Consider the following 23,748-nt stretch of genomic DNA (forward strand, 5'->3'; position numbering starts at 1 on the left):
TCTGTAAGGCTTTTATCCCAAAATAAATGTACTCTACTTTGAAAGAGCTGTTTTGTTACTTATAACTACTTGCCTACGCTATTCATAACCCTTAGAGAACGCAAAGTGCAGGTGCTGGACTCTGGTCAGGCCTGCTGGAATAATCACATTGAAGTGCAGGAGGCCTATAAGCCTTGAACTCCAGTCTAGAGAAGGAGGGGTGCATGCCTCTGCCCAGAGAGAGGTTACTGCTCAAGGACTGAGATCTAAGAAAGTATAGCTTGAGCAGATCACAGAGGGGGTCAAAGGTGCAGTTAACTTGAAACTAATAGAATCTATACTCAAAGCACATAAAACCACGAAAAACCTGGTAACTTTTTTTAAAGGGAAAAAGTAGATGAGAGTGAGGGAAACAAGTATCGTCTTGTAATAAGTATAAAAAGTTATATTTTGGAACATGGTAAAAAGTAAAAGGGTGTTTTATTTTATTTACTTTTTAATCTACATTTGGTTGATATATCTAACTTAAATTGTTTAGGGCTTTAGTCACGAAATTAAGCCTGGAACAAAAAACTCACCAAACAAAATGTGTTCTAGAGAATTACTACATCTATGATTGCCACAAAGCCTATTATGATCCTCACAGTAAGTATATCTATGATGGACAGATTGAGGAAGAGCACCAAGGTACTCAAGTTGATTGATAAGATACACAAAAAATATGTACTAATATTGATAATTCTTATCACTTCCGAATGAGGAACCTACTTATTTCAGATATTAAAACCCACTGTTAGTATTTATTAGAAAGTATCAATCTATTTAATGCATCAGTGGCAACTGAGTTCTTCTATGGACCATAATATTCCCTTTCAATGCATACATGGAGTGAGATCCTCTGTGGACAGATCTCACACAAGGCTCCTCTGTGATAGCATCTCCTCTCTATATCTGGGATCTGGGCTGGGAAGAGGTGGAAGAAATGCACATCATTCTTCTCCAACTCCACAGAAATTGGATAAAAGATAATACATCTTCTCTGTATCCTCCTCAGTGTTCCTAGAGACAGTTGTTGCCAGGGGAAGTCTCTGGCAGTGCAGCTAATGGATGCCATTAGGCTGAGGAGTGGGATTTCCCACTGGAGGCCTAGAGCCAGTGTCTCTGTTGGACTAGTCCAGCCTACTGGAGATCCAACAGTTTTAAGGAGAGGCTCTGAAGTCTTTTCCAGCTCCTACCCCCAACCCTGAAATAATATATATGGGAGCTACATGAGGGATCCCTATGAGGTTTCCTCCCATGGGTCTGTCCAGAAAAAGGGAAGAGCTGAGCCCAAATTTATTTTCTTGTGTATTAACTGAATGCATCCAGATTCTATAGGAATAAAAAACAAAATAAGTTTGGAAAAATACTATTATTGTTGAGTACTGCTGAAGAGACTGGTGAAATTTTGGTCCCAAGAACAAACAGAAGAGAGGTCCTAAAAAGCAACAATGGATAGTTCTACACAGCTCTTATCAGTGAATGCTTCTCTGGGGTTTGTCTTGAAAATTAGTAAATAAACTGGATTTTTTGAAGATTTAATCTGAAACTTATTCAGACAAATCCAAGCATCTGTCAGCTTTCTCAAAGGTTCCTGAGGCTGTCAAAGGCAGCACTAATGAGCCCATGCTAATCATTAAGCCCAAATGTCAATTATATTCAAGATAGCAACTGGGTTTTAACTGAAAATGACAGTTTCAGAAAAATTGTTTCAGCTACCATAATACTAAACATCTGGTGTAGCAATCTGTCCAAAAGTAAAACAATAAGCTTTTCTGACCACAATTTTGTTACATAAAACTTGTAAATAGAAATAACTGAAGTGCATATGTATACTACCTCGAAAGTATCTAATAGCAGCTGCATAACGGCTATCAAGGGGAAAATTACTAACAATTCTACTTGCACTGTTCTTCCCTCATCGTAGCATTAAGTATCATGGCTCCACAAACAAGGAAGCCAGGCAGCAAGAATCTACAATTCCAACTGGTTGGAAGTCAGACACAGTAACCCCTCCCATTTCTACCTCAGTCAACAAGAAAATTATTTTAAGGGACTCGTCACCTAACGAGCATTCCCCAAGAGAGAAGGAAGACAATAAAGAGAAGAAGAAGATAACAGACAGTTATTGCTAAGTACATTTCTGCTGATACACACATATTAAGCAGATACAACGTGCAGTAAGAATAAAGGGGAGTTAATATTCTCATAGCAGCACACATTTCATACTCTGATCAAGTGCCTACAATATGGTTCGCAGATTATGGCATTGCACTGGAACTCATGAGATGTTGGTTCAATTCCTTCTCCAGCAACAGACTATCCATGTGAGCTTGGGCAAGTCATGGTAGGTACCATGTGTCTCAATTCCCCCCTCTGTAAAACCATAGATGGCACTTCCCTGCCTCACACAGGAATTGGGAGGATAACATCTATTAATAATTGTGAGGCGCTCAGAACCAACAATGATGAAATACAAACACTTAGGAGGGGAAACCTGCTTTTTGTTGTGTGTGCACACAACTGATTATTTCTGAGCAGCAGAAGACTGCCAAATTGCTTTAATGATGGAATGTAACTCTTGCGTTTGATGTCAGAGGAACAAAAACATCTCTCTTTCTCACCCTCCACCCCCAGAATTTCTGTAAGAAAACAAATGTCTGTCAGAAATACCAGAGCAAAGTATCAAAGGGAACCTGTAGCTCTGGTAGGTCATTACATGACACTTAGCAACTATAATGATTGCCCATAATACTCAAACCTTGCTATAAGCCAGACAGGGAAACAATGACAAACTTGTCATCCTACTTCTGAGCCAGGCTTTTCTTCCTCAGCATACCACAACACAGTTCACATGAATAGAGATACTAAATAGCCTTCTGTAAGAAGGGGTAATAATTCTTTCATTTTTGAACTTTGGCATTTATTCTTAAGATTTATAAGTCCATAATATTTCTGATAAGTCAGCCTTTTGATGTGACAATAAATCTTAAAATTATACTCTTTAGATCGGACTTCATGTTTCAGACAATTGTATTTTCCCTTTTAGCAGGTGATTATAATTCATTAAAAGCATTACATTATTAACTGAACATCTACTTTCCTCTGGTGTACTAGTTAACAAAACAAAGTGAGGTTTATGCATAAAACACTGAAACTTTACTTTGTTCAATATGGGCTGAACATAGGCTACATTTTCAAAAGAGATCATAGCTTCCCTTATGATCCTGATCTTCAAGGTGTTCCTTTTTGAAAAGCTACAATTATCTAGTCAGGAGCAAGACCTGGAGCATTATAATTGCTGTCAATCATCAATGCTGGCTGCAGAGGAGCTCAACGTATAAGAGACCAAAGCTAGCTGTACTTGGAGCTCTGATTCTCAGGTCACAATCATAAGTCTCAGCATACCCAGATACACTGAGAGATCTGCTGATGCAGGATGAAAAGAATGCAAACCCAGTCCTATAGCCTTGCAGATAACTATGGGCTACATCAGACAATGTACTGCTACTCTACATGACCATCCTCCCCTCCACTTGCAGCACATAGATGCAATCTGAGTTGTGTAATATTAACTACAGTTGCAGAAGTGCTATTTTGTCATAATGCTAGACAATAAATTTTATACTATAACATCACATTTGGAATAAAAAAAATCAGTGTCAGAGGGATTTTTATAATGGTGGTAGAGTCTCTTAGGACAGAAGAAAACTTTCATTTGTGGAAGAAAGAAAATGAAATACATTACAAAGAAAAGGGGTGGCGGGGGTTGCAGAAATTGTGCCAATTACAATAAAATTAAACTATTTCAGATAAAATAGTGACATGGGAAGACTGAAAGTCTGGTTATGTATTTTAGGTTGTTTTAACAATAATTTAAGTTTCAGTAATTGCTCAAACACTTAGAAGCTTGAAGATTACATATGTTCCTCTAATAATTATCTTTCTACACTACTACCCCTCTACCTCGATATAACACTGTCCTCAGGAGCCAAAAAATCTTAACACGTTATAGGTGAAACCGCGTTATATCAAACTTGATTTGATCCACTGGAGCGCGCAGCCCCTCCTCCCCAGAGTGCTGCTTTACCATGTTATATCCAAATTCGTGTTATATCGGGTGGCATTATATGGGGGTAGAGGCGTATATGTATAACTTTGTCATTACAGCCTGGCTGTGAATTTCTGAAAGAGTTTTGTTGGGGTGTTTTTTGTAGCTGTTTTTAAAGAAAAGTACATGCAGAGAAAATTAGATTATCTTTGTCAAAGTTGGTAGTACCAAATTTTTACACACACCCCCCCCATCCTGGCCAGTTTAAGATACTGTGCTTTGTTTAGCTACATTACAATATATATTATACTAATATTTTAATAAGTTAGAAACTCACTGTTTTAGTTTCTCTGTGAATATATACTGGGTGAAGTCCTCTACTGATGGCGCAAAATACACGGTATCTTGGATATTAATACCTTTTGCTTCAATATGCTCAGGGCTGTTAAATAGTAACACATAGAAGGGATGCAAAACAGGACCAAATATCTCATATATCTGAAAGGAAAAAAAAAATCACAATTTACCTGAAGAAACAACTTCCAAAGTGAAAGACAACTGTGAAATTTTAAATGTAAACATTATTGGTTATTATCAAGACAACATTAACTAAACATTAAAATAATCACATCAAATAATTAATTTTTGTATGTTGAGATTTTGTGATCAGATTTTTTTTGAGTTGTTTGACAGTTATGTCTGTCTTCTGCAAATATCACTGCTAAAAAATATTTTTTTTCTTTCCATATCTAACCTTGTCACCACCGCACCAGTAGCAGTCTCTCACCAAATCCGAACTCCTCATCCTTGCCAACATAGTCTTGCCTCCACCCATCTCTCATTATCCTCTTCTACTGCTTTGACTCCCTCTGCTCCTCCCTGTCCTTTTGCCTTGTTACCTCTTTGCTTTCCTTTATTACTCTTTGGTCTCTCTCTTTGGTGATGTTGCTTGTCAAAGTTCAGGGCAAGGCACTTATATTTCCCCTCCATGGTCTACCAAGAGCAACCACTCTACATTAGTGGATCCTCAGTCACCTTTCTTGGACAGAGATCCACATCTCTATCCTTCCTAAATGGGTCTTTTTTTTCCCCACAGGCTGCAAAGTTTCCTCCCTACACTGTGATATTTCTAGCAAGCTGGACTGCCCAAAGGGCCAGCATCTGCACTTTGCTTTCTTCCAGAGGTTATGAACAGTGTAATTGTCCACAGTTGCAAGTTAAAACACAGTTTTCTAAGAAAGCACATTTATTCTTAAGGTGAAAGCATTACAGAGAATACACTAAAAGAACCTATAAGCATGCTAAAAAGCTTACCAGAGATCACCCCAACTCCAATCTCTGTAGGCATCAGTCCTTCAAAACCCACAACTAGCTTTCCCCATGTGTTACCAGTTCACATGTATCTTAGATTCAGAACCACAATCACCACAAGTAGTTCTGTCTTTCCTTTATACTGCTCTTTACTTTATCTTGATCTCATGTAACAGGCGATCAGCCAACAATGACACACTCCTCATGGCATAGATTCTAAAGTTTGGAGTTTTTTGCATAATCAGAGGTGGGGAATTTGCATTCACCCTCCACCCCCCAGACATTCCGCAGGAAAACCACTTAACACTTTCTGTTCCAAAAGCCCATTCTTGTCTAGCACATTGTTCAGTATAGTCCTTTGATCCCCAGCTCTCACATCTCCCCCCTCAAAATGTTACACACAATCCTGGTTCACAATAATATATAAACCAGGGGTTCTCAAACTTTTTCTGTCTGAGGCCTCCCCAACATGCTATAAAAACTCCAAGGCCCCCAGCAACTGTTTTCTGCATACAAAAGGCAGGGCCAGCATTAGGGAGTAGCAAGCAGGGCAATTGCCCAGGGCCCCACACCACGGGTGGGTCTGTGAAGCTAAGTGGCTTAGGCTTTGGCTTCAGACCTGGGTGGCAAGGCTTGGAATCCCAGGCTTCAGCCTCATGCGGTAGGGCTTCAGCTTTCTGCTCTGGGCCACAGCAAGTCTAATGCTGGCCATGCTTGGCGGACCCCCCTGAAACCTGCTTGGGGCACCACAGTGGGCCATGGACCTCTGGTTGAGAACCACTGATATAAACCATTCATTTAATACAAAGTACCCCAAAGATACTGAAACTTAATTCAATAAGGTCTCCCTGGGATAGGACAGGAAATTGCCTTACCACACAGTCTTCTATACCCAGGTCCCTACCAAATTCATGGTCCATTTTCATAAATTTCAGTCATAGCACTTTAAAAATCTTGAACTTCACAGTTTCAAATATTTAAATCTTAAATTTCATGGTGTTGTAATAAAACATGAATATGTATTTAAAAACAGCAAAATATAAACAAATAAAGCCTTTAAGACTCTGCATTTCTCAAACTGGGAGTCCCAACCCAAAAAGGGGTTGCAAGGCTATTGTAAGGGGGTCATGGTATTGTTACCCTTATTTCTGTGCTGTCTTCAGAGTTGGGGAGCCAGAGAGCAGCAGCTGCTGGTTGATTGCCCAGCTCTGAAGGCAGCGTTGTGTACTTTTGTATACTTTTACCATATAGTATAGGGTACTTCTATAGTATAGGGTAAAAGTATACAAAATACCAGATTTCACAGTCTGTGACACGTTTTTCATGGCTGTGAATTTGGTGGGGCCTATACCTGGAACAGTCTCCCTGTCTTTTTCTACCAAAAACTTCCTACCCCTGCCTAAAATTCACTTCTTCAAGGAACCCTTCCTCCCTTTTTAACATCCACACTGAATCCCTCACTTGTACTGCTGTTTTTGTGCAATTTGTCTTTAGATTGGAAACTCTTTGGATCAGGGAATGTATCCTTAAAGGTTCACTATGTATTGTGTAATTGCCCACATTTGCAAGTTACCACACAGCTTTACAGCACTAAGTGACTTGTAATAATCCAAGTATCATGCTCATATTCCTTTTTAATCTAATTTATCATTTTACTGATCTAAAATATATAATTTAGAAAAGTAATCCATTTTTTAATATAATTCAAACAGCCTGTATGTAATCTGAAACACTTCTCATAATGGGTCAACTGATTTTTCAAAATCTGCAGTTAAATTAAGATAATCAGCTTTAGACTGTGGACAACCACTATCTTGATGAGAAGTAACAGGCTGTAAAAATCTCCTTCCTTTACACTTTGTTGCTTGTTCAACCCAGAGAAAGCCTTCACTGTACAGACAGTATACAATGTACAGAAACATTTTAATACTTAAAGTATAAAAGCAAAATGGAAACTTGTTTTACAGACTCTTGGGTTTTTCATTTCTGACTTCCATCAGATACAGCCACAAATTGTTACTATTCAATTGGAAGGTAGCAATTTTTAAAGAAAGTATTTTTCAAGAACCATTTCTCCCTGTGTAAAAAAAAATATATCATTTTCTTTTCAAGTACGTATCAAATATAGGGAAAAGTACAATTTAATCTAAAAACCCCACTTAAATTTGTTCTGCAATTAGATGGCTTCTAAGTTTTCACTGAGTTCTCAGGAAAAACTGAAGTCTGAATGAAGTCTTGATAAGCAGGTGGATAATACTGAAATTTAGTGGAGAAACACCTGGCCACATGTGTCTAGAAACAAATATATAGTAAGGAAGTGATATTACAAGAACCAGGCCAGGGGTCAGGCATGACAGAAATCCTTTGACTTACCAAACAGAAGAACTCTGAAGAACTAGTGCCCCTAATAGTGATAAGTTTCTGCAAAGGTTTGGAGAGGAGCAAGAAGGTACCAGAGCCCTATACATGCTAGCCAGAAAAGGAGAGCGCATAGCATACACTCTAAGCTGGAAGGCACTATTACAACAGCTGGTCAAGATTTTTTTTCAACATCAGTTTTTCCATCAGAAAATGAAACATATCTGTTTTAAGGAAACTTTTGTTGGGAATTTTTCTCTACTCTAGGATGGATTTTCTGGTTTAAACCACAGAGAAAATCCCACCCCAGAAAAGCCAATAGCCTGGTTGTTAGGACACTCACCTGTGATCTGAGAGGCCCAGATTCAAGTCCACAATTTATCCCATGTTGTATAAATAATTCTATATTCAATGGGCCAGACAGACAGGCTGACTATAGTGATTATGGCACTCACATGGGACTAGGGGAGGGCGGAGAAGAGACCTCTCACTTTTTATTAAACATTTTGAAAGGTATTGATTTTGTCCTGTTGCAGAGTAGAAAAGTTTCTGAAATCTCATGGGAAAACCATTTCCCACCCAGTTCTAAGCACAATCTCTTTTCCCCATCCCACTGAAAAGCTGTAGCTCTGCTAATCATGTGACATCCAAAGCCCCTACATCATTGGTATAAATTTTACAGTAGCTGTCAGGCAGTTCTAAATTCTAAAGCCAAAGCAGACCCTTAGAATCAAGCACCTGGAACTGGTACCCTGAAACCTCGCCCCGCCCCGCCACACACACCCCTGCACCAAGTATAGGTCTGTTTTCTATTTAAGAAAAACACAGAAAAACTCCTCCTCCTTTGCATGTGTCAATCCATTATTCCACAGGCAGCTGACTCAGACTGGTGGAAACAAAACCCTACTGACCCTTCTGTCACATTTTCTTTCCTATGACCAGGAACTTGCCTTCTGAAAAGCTGTTGACCAATGTTGGGATACCTACTCTGAAGAGAGCTGCAGATAGTTCCTGACTACACAAAGACTCACATTCCTAAAATCATACAGTAAGCTTGCTAGTAGTTAAATGTCAATACTAAGTGTTGATAAAGAGGTTTCACTATTTTATTTTTAAATAGGAAATGTTCATTCAGTCTTAATTTATACAGACTCTTATAGCAGGAGCCAGAAGCAGCCTAACTCTTTACATTATAAAAAAAATCAAGAAAAAAAAAATCCCAAACACCCACCTTCATTGTTTGCATCAGAATTTTGAAATTTTCCAGGGAGAAAGCCCTGTAAATCACCCTTCATAAGCAACTGATGTTTATTAGCCAATTTTCTCAGATAATATATCTGATCATACCTGAATAACATAACATTAGCCCAAGGTTAAAACAGCAGCAGAGATCTAAAAACACCCCATACCTTTCCTACAGTTTAGGAGTAGATCCTACTCTCTCCAAACTTTTCCTAGTTTCCTGCACAATGCCCATTTACTGCCAAAAGAGCTAACTTGTAGATCATTTTTAAATAACTGAAATCAAACCACAGCAGAAACTCTTGTCTTGTCCTGTAATTCTTTAGAGGACAAAAATCTTGAAATCTAGTCAGTTTAAAATAAAATGGGAGAGAGTTTCACTGGTGCAACCCCACAATAAAAAAGTCAATGTTTGCAATTTTCAAACTTTTTCTTTTTTTGGGGGGGGGGGGAGGCGGGAGAAGGGGAAAGTGCTTCTCCCCCATTGCTGTCCAATTCCCCCATAAACAAGAGGGGAAAATGGACTACAGTGAAAATGACAATAGAGCAGCAGTTCTCAAACTTTAGCAACCTAAGTACCCCAATTTTTATTTGAAATCTTTTGTAGACCCCCAAGGCCCCCACTCAGCCCCATGCCCCGTCCCTACACCATGCCTTCCCCCAAAACCTCTCTCCCCCTCTTCCCGCCCCCTCTCCCCAACACACCCTGTCCCCGCTCCTCCCAGCGCCTCCTGCACGCCACTGAACAGATGTTCCACAGCATGCAGGAGGCGCTGGGAGGGGGAAGAGTTGATCAGCGGGGCTGGTGGCCCCAGACATAACTCGTTGACCCCCTGGAGTACCCTCACAGACCCTAGTTTGAGAAACCCTGCAATAGAGAAATGGTGTCAAATGCACAAAATAAAATAAAAAAACTGTGATGTTTCATTTACAGTTATGTTGAATGTAACTTGTAAGAGAAGGTAAAATATTCATATATGCATGATTTGAAGTTTGTGTCCCTTTAAGAAATATTTTCATTTACAAGTATACCTCTGAAGTGTCTTATTGAAAACTCAGTTTTATAAAAAACTAAGACTTTTTTCCTTGAAAGTATTAGAAGTATGGTTAATTATTCTAGTATTACATATACCGTCTGTTAAATACAAGATACACAGGTTAGGTGTTAAAAACATGCAAAAATAGATACACTCTAAACTAAAGAGTGCTATCAAAGTAACCTAGCAACTATTATTTTACAGAACAAACTGCAATACAATATAATAGCTTTTGTGTTTCACACACCTTTCCTGCTGCATGCCGATCTCCTTTAAAAATGATGCTTTCCTCATTTACTGGAGGTAGGCCTTTCAGAGACTCAATTATTACTAAAATACAAGAAGATTTAAAACATATTAACCTTTAAACATGTATTTACCAAATTATTTTAACAAGAAGCAGTAATTGCAAATAATAAAAAGCATGTTTAATTATGAAACAGCATTAAGTAATAAAATTTGTGGATGAGACACCGATGCACAATTTGTCATGAGATATATATACACACATTAAACTATTTTTCAAATAAAGTTTTACCTTTACACATATAATATATCAAAATACATTTCTGTTTGCAGTATCAGCATTTTAATAGACAGCCAAGAAACCCAAGAAAGCACAATAACTCCAAGGTTATATAAAACCTCTCTTGCAATACTGCAAGAATGACACATTGATGGAGATTCTAGGTAGGTAGGAAAAGTTATGTACAGGACCAATATTTATATTTGACCTTCATAGGGGAGGGAGGAGAGTGAGAAGAAATTAATTCAGATAGAAATAGAAGAAGGAACAGAAGAAGGGGGAAAGAGAACAGTTTCACATACTAGGAGGCATCATAGGTAGGCAAAACTTGCCTTCTGGCCCAAAACATAATGTGGATCCCCTGAAAGCTTCTTGTCTTTCAGCTGAAGGCAGTGGGATCATATGAAAAAGTAGCAAGTCACTAGTTATCACTAAGTATAATTTGACCCTGTCAAGTTTGTGGAGAAAGTGGTTTGCTGGTTTAGCTTTACTTTTGGATGCAATCATTCTGAAGACTGAAGTTATGTCCTGGACTATGGGTCTCTGAAACATGCTAAAGTGTGTTGGTTTGTTGGGTGGGTGGAGACGAGTTTGTTTTGGGTAATTTTTAGTTTGTTTGTTTTAAAGAAAACAGTTTGGCTAACTACAGTGATAAATCCCATATCAGAATGAGCAAATATTCCAGATTAAATGCACAACAATTGCATTGCACTCAACCTCCACCATCGTCCCCCAGCCCAAATTGTCATACAGAGTTTAAAAGAAACAAGACATACCAGTTCCATGAACACAGCAAAAGTTGTTAGTTTGTTCTTGCTTCAAAGATACTGGGCCTTTGAAGCTTAGCTGAAGTGAAAATACTTGAGCACACCTGCACTGCTAATGTCAAAGAATGGCTAATGTATGTATTATCAAGATATTTATAACTATTTTAAAACCATTATTTACAATTTTAAAAACCTTCCCCAAACGTATTATACTCAGTTTGAATGACAGGACCAACTGTATCACCTGGCAGCAGATGTGTTAACACAGAGGTGGGCAAACTTTTTGCCCCGAGGGCCACATTGGGGTTGCAAAAGTATATGGAGGGCTGGGTAGGGAAGGCTGTGCCTCCCCAAACAGTCTGCCCCGCCCGCATCTGCCCCCTCAGAATCCCAGACCCATCCAACCCCCCCCCGCTCCTTGTCCCCAGACTGCCCCTAACCGCCCCCCCCCGGAACCCCACCTCCATCCAACCCCCATTCTCCCTGTCCCCTGACTGCCCCAACCCCATCCACACCCCCACCCCCTGACAGGCCCCCTGTAACTCCCATACCTATCCAACCACCCCCTGCTCCCGGTCCCGACTGCCTCCCCCAGAAACCCCGACCCATCCAACCTCGCCCACCCCCTGTCCCTGACTGGTCCTCCTGGACTCCCATGCCTATCCAACCCCCGGTTCCCTGACCCTCCCCCCCCCCCGAATGTCTGCCCCATCCTCCCTGTCCCCTGACTACCCCCTGGAAACCCCCACTCCCCGCCCCCTTATCATGCCGGAGCCAGCCACACCACCACGCTGCCCGGTAGGAGCAGTGGGCCAGAGCACTCGGGGCCCAGTGAGCTGAGCCTGTGGGGGAGGGGGGACAGCAGGGGAGAGGCTAAGGGCTAACCTCCCTGGCTGGGAGCTCAGGGGGTGGGCAGGATGGTCCCGCAGGCCGGATGTGGCCCGCAGGCCGTAGTTCGCCCACCTCTGTGTTAACAGCTTCTCTAAAAGAGAGTCACAAGAATCTTTTATAATTAAGTGCTCTTCAATCTAAGTATAGGTGTCACCACCAGCTGCCACTATAGTTTATAATATATATTATAAGTAGGGCCCTACCAAATTCACGGACCATGAAATCTGGACTTTTGTGTGCTTTTACTCTATACTATAAAGATTTCATGGGGGGAGACTAGCGTTGCCCAAATTGGAAGTCCTGACCTGAAAGGGAGTTGCACGGGGGTCACGCTATTGCCACCCTTACTTCTGCGCTGCCAGGTACCCTGCTCTGAAGGCAGCGCCCTGCCAGCAGCAGCACAGAAGTAAGGGTGGCAATACCAAGCCACCCTTACTTCTGCGCTGCTGCCTTCAGAGCTGGGCTGCCGGAGAGTGGCGGCTGTTGACTGAAGGCCCAGCTCCGCAGGCAGCAGCACAGAAGTAAGTTTGGCAATACCATACCATGCCACCCTTACTTCTGCCCTGCTACTGGCGGCGGCTCTGCCTTCAGAGCTGGGCTCTCAGCCAGCAGCCACCGCTCTCCAGCTGCCCAACTCAGAAGACAGTGCCACTGCCAGCAGAACTGCAGAACTAAGGGTACCAATACTGCAAACCCCACTATAATAACCTTGCGACCACCCCACAACTCTTTTTTCAGTCAGGTTCTCTACAATTACAACACAGTGAAATTCCAGATTTAGATAGCTGAAATCACAAAATTAATTATTTTTAAAATCCCATGACTGTGAAATTGACCAAAATGGACTGTGAATTTGGTAGGGCCCTAATTATAAGTTATAAAATTTGAACATAGCTGTTAAAATATGATGTTAGTCTCCATTTGGCTTGAGAACTGCTTCCTACAGGTACTGCTAGGCAAAATTCTCCAGCTTCAGTCCACTGAGCACACCCACATCAAAGTGGAACACACGGCTGCATCTACCTGAAGAATTAACTTTGTATGTTTTAAATTATGTACAAGTGCCATGGGCTTCAGGATAGTCACTCCTTGTTATAAGATTGAACAAAACAGTTAAATGACTCAGTATGAACAGATGTGAAAGGCACTGCCTTGTCTCCAGTGAAGAGGAAGGTTGCTGGAGCATTTGCAGAAGATAAGGTGTGCAGCAGTTAAGTGCTAGAAACTTACTGCATAGGAAAAAAAGAGGGGAGGCTGCCTGTAGGAAAGTAGTGCTCTGCAGAAATGGATGTAGGTCTAGGCCAAATTCTCTCTCTGGTGTTTGTGTTAATGCTTATAACCAAAAATAAGTTATCCTTTGAAGACCGAACTGTGGATACATCTGTATTTTGTTTCTACTGAGTCAGTACATCTCAGCTACCAGTACATTTTTTTAAAAATAATGCTACCATCTTTTTTTAAGCCTTTTTAAAAGGTCATCCCAATATCCTGCATTGTGGTAATCCTCCCTTCCAGCAAAGAACTACACTTGTCAGAAGGGAAGCTCAGATGTGCCAAAACACTGTGGCATGGAGGTTATAACTTGACATTACATTGTTGCTATAAATATGGAAGCTTTATGGCTTCCACACAGTGCTGCTGCTAAAGCTAATTGTAAAGTGATTAGATTCCTGACGGAGAGCTATAATACTCCATAATTGATGGGAGCTTACTAGAGTGGTATAATTGAACAGGCACTGAGCAGTAGCTTTTTTTTTGTTTGTTTTTTTTGTTTTTTTTAAAAACACTGATTATGGCAATCTGTTCTAGAACATTTATGAGTCTGATAAATCCACCTCAAAAGGCATCTGGGATTATTTGTTTCTAAGAACTGGTAGCAGATAGCCTAAAAGCTAAAATTAAAACAGTATAAGAACTAGAATAAATGAGAAAAAAAGTTCCCTGGAACTGGACTTGTAGCATTTCCTTGAAAGAGTTATTTAGGATGGTGGGACACTAGCCCCTCTAGGGGAAGGACCATGCAGACAGGACAAGCTATCTCAAATATTAATACATTATAAAAATTGCTTCAAAGTCATTGTTCTAACATACCTATTCCTTTAAACACATACACAAAAAAATCTGCTGTTTTGAGCACATAGTTTGGTAGACAGGAAATAAGTCTACTGGATTCTTTTAATTACATTTTTAAATGTATCTTCATCTTTGAGGAAATGTAAGTTTATTCCTTTAAAAAAAAAAAAGAGTTGACTGTATTCAAGGGTTTTGTTTATTTTTGCTCCTTTACTGCACAGAAGAATTTAAAGTCTGTTCCTTTATTCTAGCAGAAATTATCGTTGATAGTTGCTGGCCCACAGAAACTCAATGGGCTTCTTGGGCACAACATTAAGGAATACTAAATCCAGACTGAAAGGTAAATTGTCCCCTCGAGGCAGCATAATGCTCAATTAGACATTCTCATTGTCTCATCACCATTAGTGTAGTCTCGATCACTTAGGCCTTGTCTACACTGGCAAGTTTCTGCGCAGTAAAGCAGCTTTCTGCAGCGTAACTCCAGAGGTGTACACATTGCCAAGCCACTTAGTGCGCAGAAACTGCACAGTTACAGCACTGTAAAAAAACCACCCCAAGAGAGGTACAGCTTTCTGCACCAGGGGTACAGTGCTGCGGTGCCAGTGTAGACACCCTGGTCGATAACAGTGCTGAGATTGGCCTCCGGGAGGTGTCCCACAATGCCTGTTCTCGCCTCTCTGGTCATCGGTTTGAACCCTACTGCCCTGACCTCAGGTGACCAACTGTAAGCCCCTCCCCTTAAATTCCTTGGAAATTTTTGAAAGTCCCTTTCCTGTCTGCTTGGTGATGCTTGTAGTGATCTCAGCGCATCTTTCCAGGTGATCCCCTGCTTGGGGCAATGTCAAGCTGCTGGACCTCAATGTCAAGCTGCTGGGGAGAGGAGGCTGTCCAGTCCCAGCTGTAGGAATTATACCACCTATGGACAGATTTCACAATGCATGACAGAAAGGGGCCATGATGGGGAAACACTGCAGTTCAGGGTCAAAGTGAAGGAGCTGTGGAACGCCTACCACAAGGCGTGGTAGGCAAACCACTGCTCCGGTAATGCACCCAAAAGTGGGCTGCTATACCTGTCTGGAAGCCAATTACCCAACCGCTATAGGTCCACTGCCAACCAGTTTGGAAAGTCAACGGTGGGTAAGGTGATGGCGGAGGTTTCTGAGGAATCAGGTGTCTGGTTTACCCCAAGGAGACAGGCATTAAAGATATTCCTCAGAAAATTACTGATTTTGACGGAATGGGGTTTCCTAACTATGCCAGGGTTATTGAGGGGACTCAAGTGCCCATAGTTTTCCCTTCAAGGACCACACAAAAGGTACTACTCCATTGTTATACAGGCACTAGTGGACCATAAAGGCATTTTTATGAATGTCAACATGGGCTATCCAGAAAAAGTTCACAATGCCAAACTGTACCCTTGTTTCAGAGGCCCTGGCAAAAAGGTTTAATTAGCAGCTTTAGAATGGCTATTGAATGTGCTTTTGGCAAATTAAAATCACATTGGAGGTGTCCACAAATCCATTTGGATGCCAGTGTCATCAAAGCTGTCCACATTATTGTCACTTGCTGTGCTCTTCACAACCTTTGTGAAGCCAGAGGTGAGCCATTTCCCCCTGAAAGACCTATGAGAGCAAGGGTACACTGGAACATAACCCTCAGCTACCATTGCAGGAACTGGTTGCACCTGGGCAGCAGAAGTCAGGGGTGCTTTGTGTTCTCACATTATGGACTTTAATGTCCCAATGGAAGAGGGGGAATAGTACCTGTATAAATGTGCTTGGAGGGGAGTGGGCTTGATTACCATGCAATACAAGTCAATGACACAAATAATGAATTTGGTGAGGGGGAGGGGGTAGCAGAATGGCTGTACAGACCATATTTATTGAAATATGAATCGCTGTACCTAGCTAAATAGAGGAATACTGCTTCCTCACTAACACTTAATTGCTCGTGAACATGTTTTTAGCTGTATTAATTCAAATCATGATTGCAACATGTAATGCAGTGATAGCAATAAACTTTCTTGAAAACATAACATGCTTTATTTGTAAACATATCTTAAAATATTAAAACACTCAGTCTTGGGCAGGCCAGCTGCCATTATAAAACCACACACACAAAAAAGGGCAGGAAATAGTTAATGCCCAACACAATCTATTTCTACACGTCCCCTGGCCCCACATTCTCCTTTCCCTTCTTTACATATTTTTCCCTCTCTTGGCAGCAGAGGCAGCGGGTGGAGGTTTCCACTGGAAAGGGGTTGAAGAAGGAAGGCTGCCTGGCGTGTAGCTGTCCTGCCCCACACCTCATGACTCCTGAATGCACAAGCTGCCCCAACATGGAGATATCCAAGCTACTGCAGGTATGTTGCAGGGTGATCATGCCATGGCGTGGGGGAGGCAGCAGGAGCTGGTGCTCTTGCAGTCATTATGGACAGAAGTTGCTGAAACAGTTCTTTCTGTTGAGCTCTGTCCTCTTCCCTTAGGTGCCATTCCTGTTCCAAGAACAGTTTTGCAAGTGCCTGCTCCGTCGCTGAAACCCGGTCTTCCACTTGGGCAGCGAGCCTTAGTCTTTCCTGCCTCCTGTCAGCATGCCTTTGTTCCAGTCTTTCATCCCTTTTCTTCTGGTACTGGACCGGCTGGCCTACCCTCTCAAGAGCACCAACCATAACATCATCGTGGAAACGCTTCCTTTCGGAATCGTCCATGAAGATACATTGGGCCAGGGATCGAGTTCCCGAAGAACAGTAGGCAACATAGCTTGAGGGTCCTGAAATAGGACAAAGAAACAAGAGGGTTACTGGCTAAACTAGCTCTGTGGGGGAGCACAGAACTAATGATTGTGGAATCTGAAGGACAAATAACATTTCTAAAGTGAACCAACACATATTGTGAGGGGTATACTTCAGTCCTCATACTGTCTCCGGACATAGCCTTGTTAATTGCAGTGTGAAGTGCAGAAACAGTGATCAGTTTAAAACTATAATCTTTTTCTGTTTCTGTTTCAAAAAAAAATTATAACTAAGTGCCATATTCAGGGGGCAGAAAGGGGCATAGTGCCTTTGCCGGAAAAGGCTTTTTCTGACATTTCAGGCCTTTCATATTTTGGAAGACAACTGTTTTTGTGGTGCTCTATTGGCAGAGGGAGATGTTATTCCAAGCTGGTGGATGTATACAGCTCATGTATCCAAACAAATAGTGACTGAACAGCACATTTGTGAGTGGAGTGGATTGGTCAGCTGGGGGGGGGGGGCTGGAAAATATGCCTTTCCCCACAATGTAGGTAACTATCTGGAGTTCCTGCTTCAGGAAAAGTTTGCAGCTATTAGCGGCCAGGATTGAGTCACAATCTATGAAGGAATTAACACGATGCTGTGTTAACAGCTTGCACTGTTATTGAGCTAAGTGCTGCATGCAAACACGCTGAAATCTGCAGTTTTTCTCCACCCCATATCCGACAGTTCTGGAGGGAAAAGGAACAACACTACACTCACACTTTGGAGACATGATTTTGTGACCCGCAGACTGCATGGATTACCTTTTAACTGAATGGACTACTTTTGGAAATAGAATACTGTTTCCCAAACACACACACACAGTTCACTGTTTACAAGTGGCTCAATAGATCCAGGAGGAGTGATTAAAGAGTGGCAAAAGGAAAACAAGAATGGCCCTAGCAGACATCTGTGACATAGTTAAAATAACCTTTTCAGCTGTCTATGAACATTTGAAATTCCAAGTCACCATTTTGAACTCCTTTGGGGGGGAAGACAGAAGACATCTAGGTGCTGTTACAGATTAGTAACTGAACGCCGGTAGCCAGGCCTTATTTTTGCATTGCTTCTTACAGCAGAAATCTCTCACACTAATGTAATAATAAACTTTACATTTGAGTCACACTTACTGGCCTCTGGGGTAGCTTCTGTCTCCACCAGGTTCTCTGCAGGTTTGTCAGTGGGCTGTTCCTTGTCAGGGGTGGGGAAAGGTGGAAAGAAAACAGTTCTTCCAAGTATGGTCGGAGAATTTGCTGTTGATCCTGATCCACAGCCTGCTCTGGGACTTTTTTCCATTAAAAGAGAGTCAATTCAAGCTGCTCACTGAGAGCCTGCTGCTGGTTCCCATCAGTTCCCATGCTGCATTCAGTGGCCAGCAGGGGATACCCCTGCTGACCAGGTTGTCATGAAGCAGAATTAGCTCTGTGCTGGGTGCAGTATCCAAAACCCAAAAGACATCATAAAATGGGCTTGTTGTTGTTGAGTTGCCTGAGGTTCGGTTCTTGTCCCTGGTCTTCCAGTACTCACTCTTCAGCCTCTTAATAAGCAACCTGCACTGATCACTTGTCCAAAAAATCTGCAGAGCTGTCAGTTTAAGCTATCTCCTGGTACGCATAGTCAGACTTGATGCCTTTGCTGAAGTCCACAATTTTACTGGCCTCATGCCAGAGATACACCAAAATCTGGTTGTGCTCTCATGACCATGAAGCAGCTTGCTTTGCAAAAGGTTTGATCTGTTCGCTCTCCATTGCAAACCCAGAAGGCTCTCTAACAGTGTACTTAGACTGATGATCAGAAAAAAATGGGTAATGCTGAACGTGAGCTGCTGCCGTTTGCAAACTGGAGGTGGCTTCTTGTTTTCAATAGAGTGGGACAGAGGGGACAAAGGCAGTTATCTCATAGAATTGTGAAATACTGGCTAACTCTGACTAACTCCCGGGACCTCAGTCAAGCAGGGCTGCGTATACACTGCAAAGCAATAGGGCTCGGACCCTGTATCCTGGCTTGTCTCGAGTGAAGACCATTCAGCCCTGCATGGTCCTGTGACCCTGGATCCAAACCCTAGGTTAGCACAACTGCAGTGCAGATGCAAGAAGAGTCAGGCTGGAGCCCAGGCTCAAGCATGGGCTTCCATTGCAACGTACACATATCCAGAGACAAATACTGGGAGACAACATAGATCTCAGAAGCGAATGGAATCTTGGGACCATTAGTCCTACCAATATGGACTCTGACTTAGACTTTGTTTTAACCTTAGACTTGCTCACCTAATGTCTGCCACATGTTCTATTCCAGTTGACTCATAAATGCCATCTTGTTTTGAAAAGGTTGCCTGCTTCAACTGCACATACTTTGCTGGTTGCATTGCTTTCAGAAGGTACAGCCTCTCTCAGGAGTCTCATTTCAGTTGAGCTTGCTGTTGAAAGCTACAGTAAGAAGCAGAGTGTGCTGCAGCCTAAAAGTTCAGACTCCGAATCAGGGGGTTGCATGAAAAAAGTATGGTCCCTTGGGGCCTCGCACACTGAAAGGGTTACTCTAATCCCTTTAAATCTGACTATATTTTACTTTCCAGTGCACTACAGATTTTTGTATTTATGATGCATTGTTACATTGTAGACAATATGAAGTTGAAGGTTTTGCTAGTGTGGAAGAGAAAATGTAGACTTTAGTATCCAAAAGGAAAGAGGACAGTTTGAGATTGTGGGATAAACAAACCAACTGAAGATAAGGCCACAGGGAGAAAGCCCATTCCCAGAGAATTAAAGGGAAAGGAAAACAGAGGTACAGAGAGTTAGTGACCTGCCCATGCCTCACAGCAGGTCAGTAGCAGAGATGAGAACCTAGGACTCCTGATTCCAATTCTTTATACCATGATACCTTGCCTAAATTATGTGAAATGCTAATAGCTAAAGTGATAATTGAAACAGTTGACTCGCATTGTCAGTTCTGAAACATAATGGCAATCAATTGAAATTACTGGGCCAGTTCACACCTCGCAGCTATTAAATAAGGTAGTCTGCAGACTCAGAGCATGGGACAAGCTCATCACATAGTGCCATGAACATGGCTTTCCTCATCCAAAAGTTCTGCAGCCACTGCTCGTCATCCCAGACGTGCATCACGATGTGACCCCACCACTCAGTGCTTGTTTCCCAAGCCCAAAAGTGGTGTTCCACTGTGGTCACCTCTGTGAATGCCACAAGCAATCTCGTGTTGTAGCTACTAAGCATGGCAAGATCAATGTCGCACTCCTCTTGACTTTGTAGTTTAAGGAGTAACTCCACCACCATTCGTAACATGTTAGTGAGAGCAAGCCGCATGCTGGTCAACAGAGCCCTGAACAGCCAGAGAACAGGACTACTAGAGGGGCACAGCATGGGGCCTCAAGGATAAGGGATGCCTTGAGGTAGCAATTGGAAGCTGAAAGCCACTAATATTTGTTGCTATGCTTGTAATGCTAGAAGGCGATTGGTGCAGACAATGAAATATGTGGGTTTAACACAATTCTGTTGTTTTGCAGGGCTCTTTTTGCTTTCAATTAGTAGAATAAAGATTGCTTTCAAACCAACACAATTCTTTTATTAAAAGACAACCAGAGGAGAGACTCAAACAAACAATAAAAAAAACCACACATCAGTAGGGATGGGGATGAGGGAAGGGAAGGTCCCAAGAGGAGGAGGGGTCCTGGGATGGCTACAGGTGTGTGTATGTCTAGGGATCATATCCTGGTTTGTCCTGATCATATCCTCCTCCTTTGGAGTACAATGCAGCAGGTACTGTACTACAGCAGGGCCAAACTGCAGAGGGCAGGCGTTGAGTGCAGTGGGTAGTCTGAGTCCTCAGTGCTGGACTGTGAGGGGGGAGGAGTGGAATGCAGCAGGTACAGACTGGAGCCAGGAGGTTAACAACAGTGTATTGGCGGTGTCGGGGGTGGGAAAGAGTTTTGTGACAGCAGCTGTAGGGAAGGGCGGGCACACACGGAGCTGCTTGGTTTGAAGAGCTAGTATTGCCTGGCGCATGTCTGCTTGGCACTCCATAACCTTTAAAGAGCCGCTACGTAGATTCATTCTGCCATGCTGCGTTCTCCTTTCAGTCCCTCTTCTCGCTATCCTGCCACTCCTTCAATTCCTGTTTCTTGGCAGTGGAGTGCATCATAACCTCACGCAGAAACTCCTCCTTAGTTCTTCTTGACCGCTTTCTAATCCTGCACAGCCATTCAGCAGTTGGTAACAAAGATGGAGGCTGGGCTCCCCAGGTCATCTCTGTGAAGTTTAAACACAACGTTTTACAGAAGCAATATTGTTTGCAACACAGAGAACATTGATTCAGTGATTTAAAACACAGTCTGCACTCACACACCTGTCACTAACTGGCTGACGCCAGGCAAGCACCCATGAGCCACAAGACCCCCAAAATGGTGAGTAGCTACAGGGCCAGGGTAAATCACTCTTCCCCGACCCTGCTGTACACTGGGCACATGGCTCTTGGGGAGAGCAGGACTACTGGGAGGGGCGGCTGATAATCATTCCTGTCCCCACACTTTCCACAGGATGTGATCCTTATGGACAATATCTCGCTGCTGAGGGTGAGCAGAGAATCAAGGGAGGGTCTTCTCCAAGCCTGCGGCTTCCGCCCTGGCCCCTATGTGGCTCACCTGTGTGCAGCAATGGTATCCCCCCCCCCGTCCTCCTCCCCGTGATGGCACAGTGATACGGGAAAGTTACCGCTAATGGGGCAAGAAATACAGCAGCTCTGCCAAAGAACCAGCGGGTTGCCCAGTATCTCGAGTGTTTCCTGGAGGTCTCTGAAGGAGATTCCCGTGAAGTGAGGGAATCAATCAGCAGCCTGTTCCGTCACTCAGACTAGGCATGTGGTGGGAGACAAGCCTGCTTTCTGCAACCCTCCTGCCCCCAACAACTTGCTTCAGCAATTCCCAAAATCAAATCCACTTACCAAGGGCCTCCTCTTCTGTTTCCGCTTCGCCAACATCCGACAGCTGTGACTGGCTAACCTCCTCCAGGGTAGCTAACATCTCCTGGCTGCATCCACCTCTGAGTCATCCTCTGCCTCTGGCTCTCCCTCCCCCTCCTCGTCCAAGATTTCCTCCTCCTGGCTCAGTCCACTCTCAACTGGCATGTGAGCCACCGAAGTATCCACAGTGGTCTTTGCAGTGGAGGTGAGGTCGCCACCAAGTATTGTGTCCAGCTCTTTGTAGAACTGGCAGCTTGTGGGTGCATTACCGGAGCAGTGGTTTGCCTCCCACGCCTTGTGGTAGGCGTTCCACAGCTCCTTCACTTTGATCCTGCATTGCAATGTGTCCCGGTCATGGCCCCTTTCTATCATACACTGTGAAATCTTTCCATAGGTATCATAATTCCTACAGCTGGAGCACAGCTGGGACTGGACAGCTCCCTTTCCCCAAATGTTGATGAGGTCCAGCAGCTTGGCATTGCTCCAAGAGGGGGATCGCCTGGTGCGTGGAGCAGGCATGGCCACCTGGAAACGTGCTGAGACCACTACATGCATCACTGAGCAAACAGGAAGGGAACTTTCAAAATTCCAAAGGAATTTACAGGGTGGGGCTGACGACTGGTCACCTGAGGGCAGGGCAGTAGAGTTCAAACTGATGACCAGAGAGGCGAGAACAGGCATTGTGGGACAACTCCCGGAGGCCAATCACAGCACTGTAATTGACCATGGTGTCTACACTGGCACCACAGTGCTGTAGCCCCAGCGCAGAAAGCTGTACCCCTCTCGTTGGGATGGGTTTTTTTTTAAAGTGCTACAACTGCGCAGTTTCTGCACATTAAGTGGCATGGTGGTGTGTAATGTGCGGGAGTTACAGCGCAGAAAACTGATTTACTGTGCAGAAACTTGCCAGTGTAGACAGGGCCTCAGGAATACACCACCCATCCCTGCACTGGTTTACATTTGGAAGGTTCTTTTGAAGTCATAAGGACTATAAAACTTAGGCCATATTTTTCAAGCCTGTAAAGTCAGGCCACATCTACACTAGAGAGCTTACAGTGGCACAGCTGTACCAAGGCAGCTTCACCACTGTAAGATCTCCCATGTAGCCACTCTATGCCAACAGAAGAGAGCACTCCCATCCACATAATTAAACCACCCCCAACGAGCGACGGCCGCAGCTACATTGGCAGGAGAGTGTCTTGCACTGACATAGTGCTGTCCACACCGGCACGTCTGTCAGTGTAACCTGTCACTCAGGGATGTGTTTTTTCACACTTCTGACGTAAATCATACCGACAAAAGTGTAGACATAACCTCAGTCTCTTAAAATTTCATGTACACAACTAAATGTAAGTGACCCTCAGGAAATAAGTGACTGAAGAAAAGAGATTAGGCCCTACTTTATTCCTTTTACTTCCAGAGGATCTGTATCACGGTTACTATCCTTCCAAGTGAGGACAATTGAACTCAACTTTCTCCCAAGATTCATTCTGACTCCTTTGAACAGTTAGAAAATGCAAGGGGACTGCGTGAACAGCTCCTTCCTTTCTCCCAGTAACTTCTATTTGGAACCAAATTTAAACAGTGATAGAAGAGGTTGTCAGGTTCAAATTCATTTAAAAAGAAAAAGCAGGTTTCCTTCCCTATATTACCAGCAAAAATTTAGATTCAAATACATTTTAAGTGATCTAATTTATTTTTTGGATTTCACTCGAACAAAAAGAAACTAC

The 23,748-nt window shown here is 42.8% G+C and overlaps 1 protein-coding gene across 2 annotated transcripts in view; it reads right to left on the reverse strand.

The window, feature by feature from the left end:
* Positions 1 to 23,748, reverse strand: part of NAF1 (nuclear assembly factor 1 ribonucleoprotein) — a 55,785-nt gene that overhangs the window by 14,993 nt on the left and 17,044 nt on the right. For both annotated transcript variants that reach the window (XM_039542718.1, XM_039542717.1), the window contains exons 4-5: positions 10,265 to 10,347; positions 4,407 to 4,567 (exon numbers count right to left, since the gene is read on the reverse strand). In XM_039542718.1, coding sequence (XP_039398652.1) covers positions 4,407 to 4,567; positions 10,265 to 10,347 — 244 coding nt within the window. The remainder of the gene's footprint in view (positions 1 to 4,406; positions 4,568 to 10,264; positions 10,348 to 23,748) is intronic.

Source organism: Mauremys reevesii, linkage group 5 (genome assembly GCF_016161935.1).
Source record: "Mauremys reevesii isolate NIE-2019 linkage group 5, ASM1616193v1, whole genome shotgun sequence".
NCBI lineage: Eukaryota > Metazoa > Chordata > Testudines > Geoemydidae > Mauremys > Mauremys reevesii.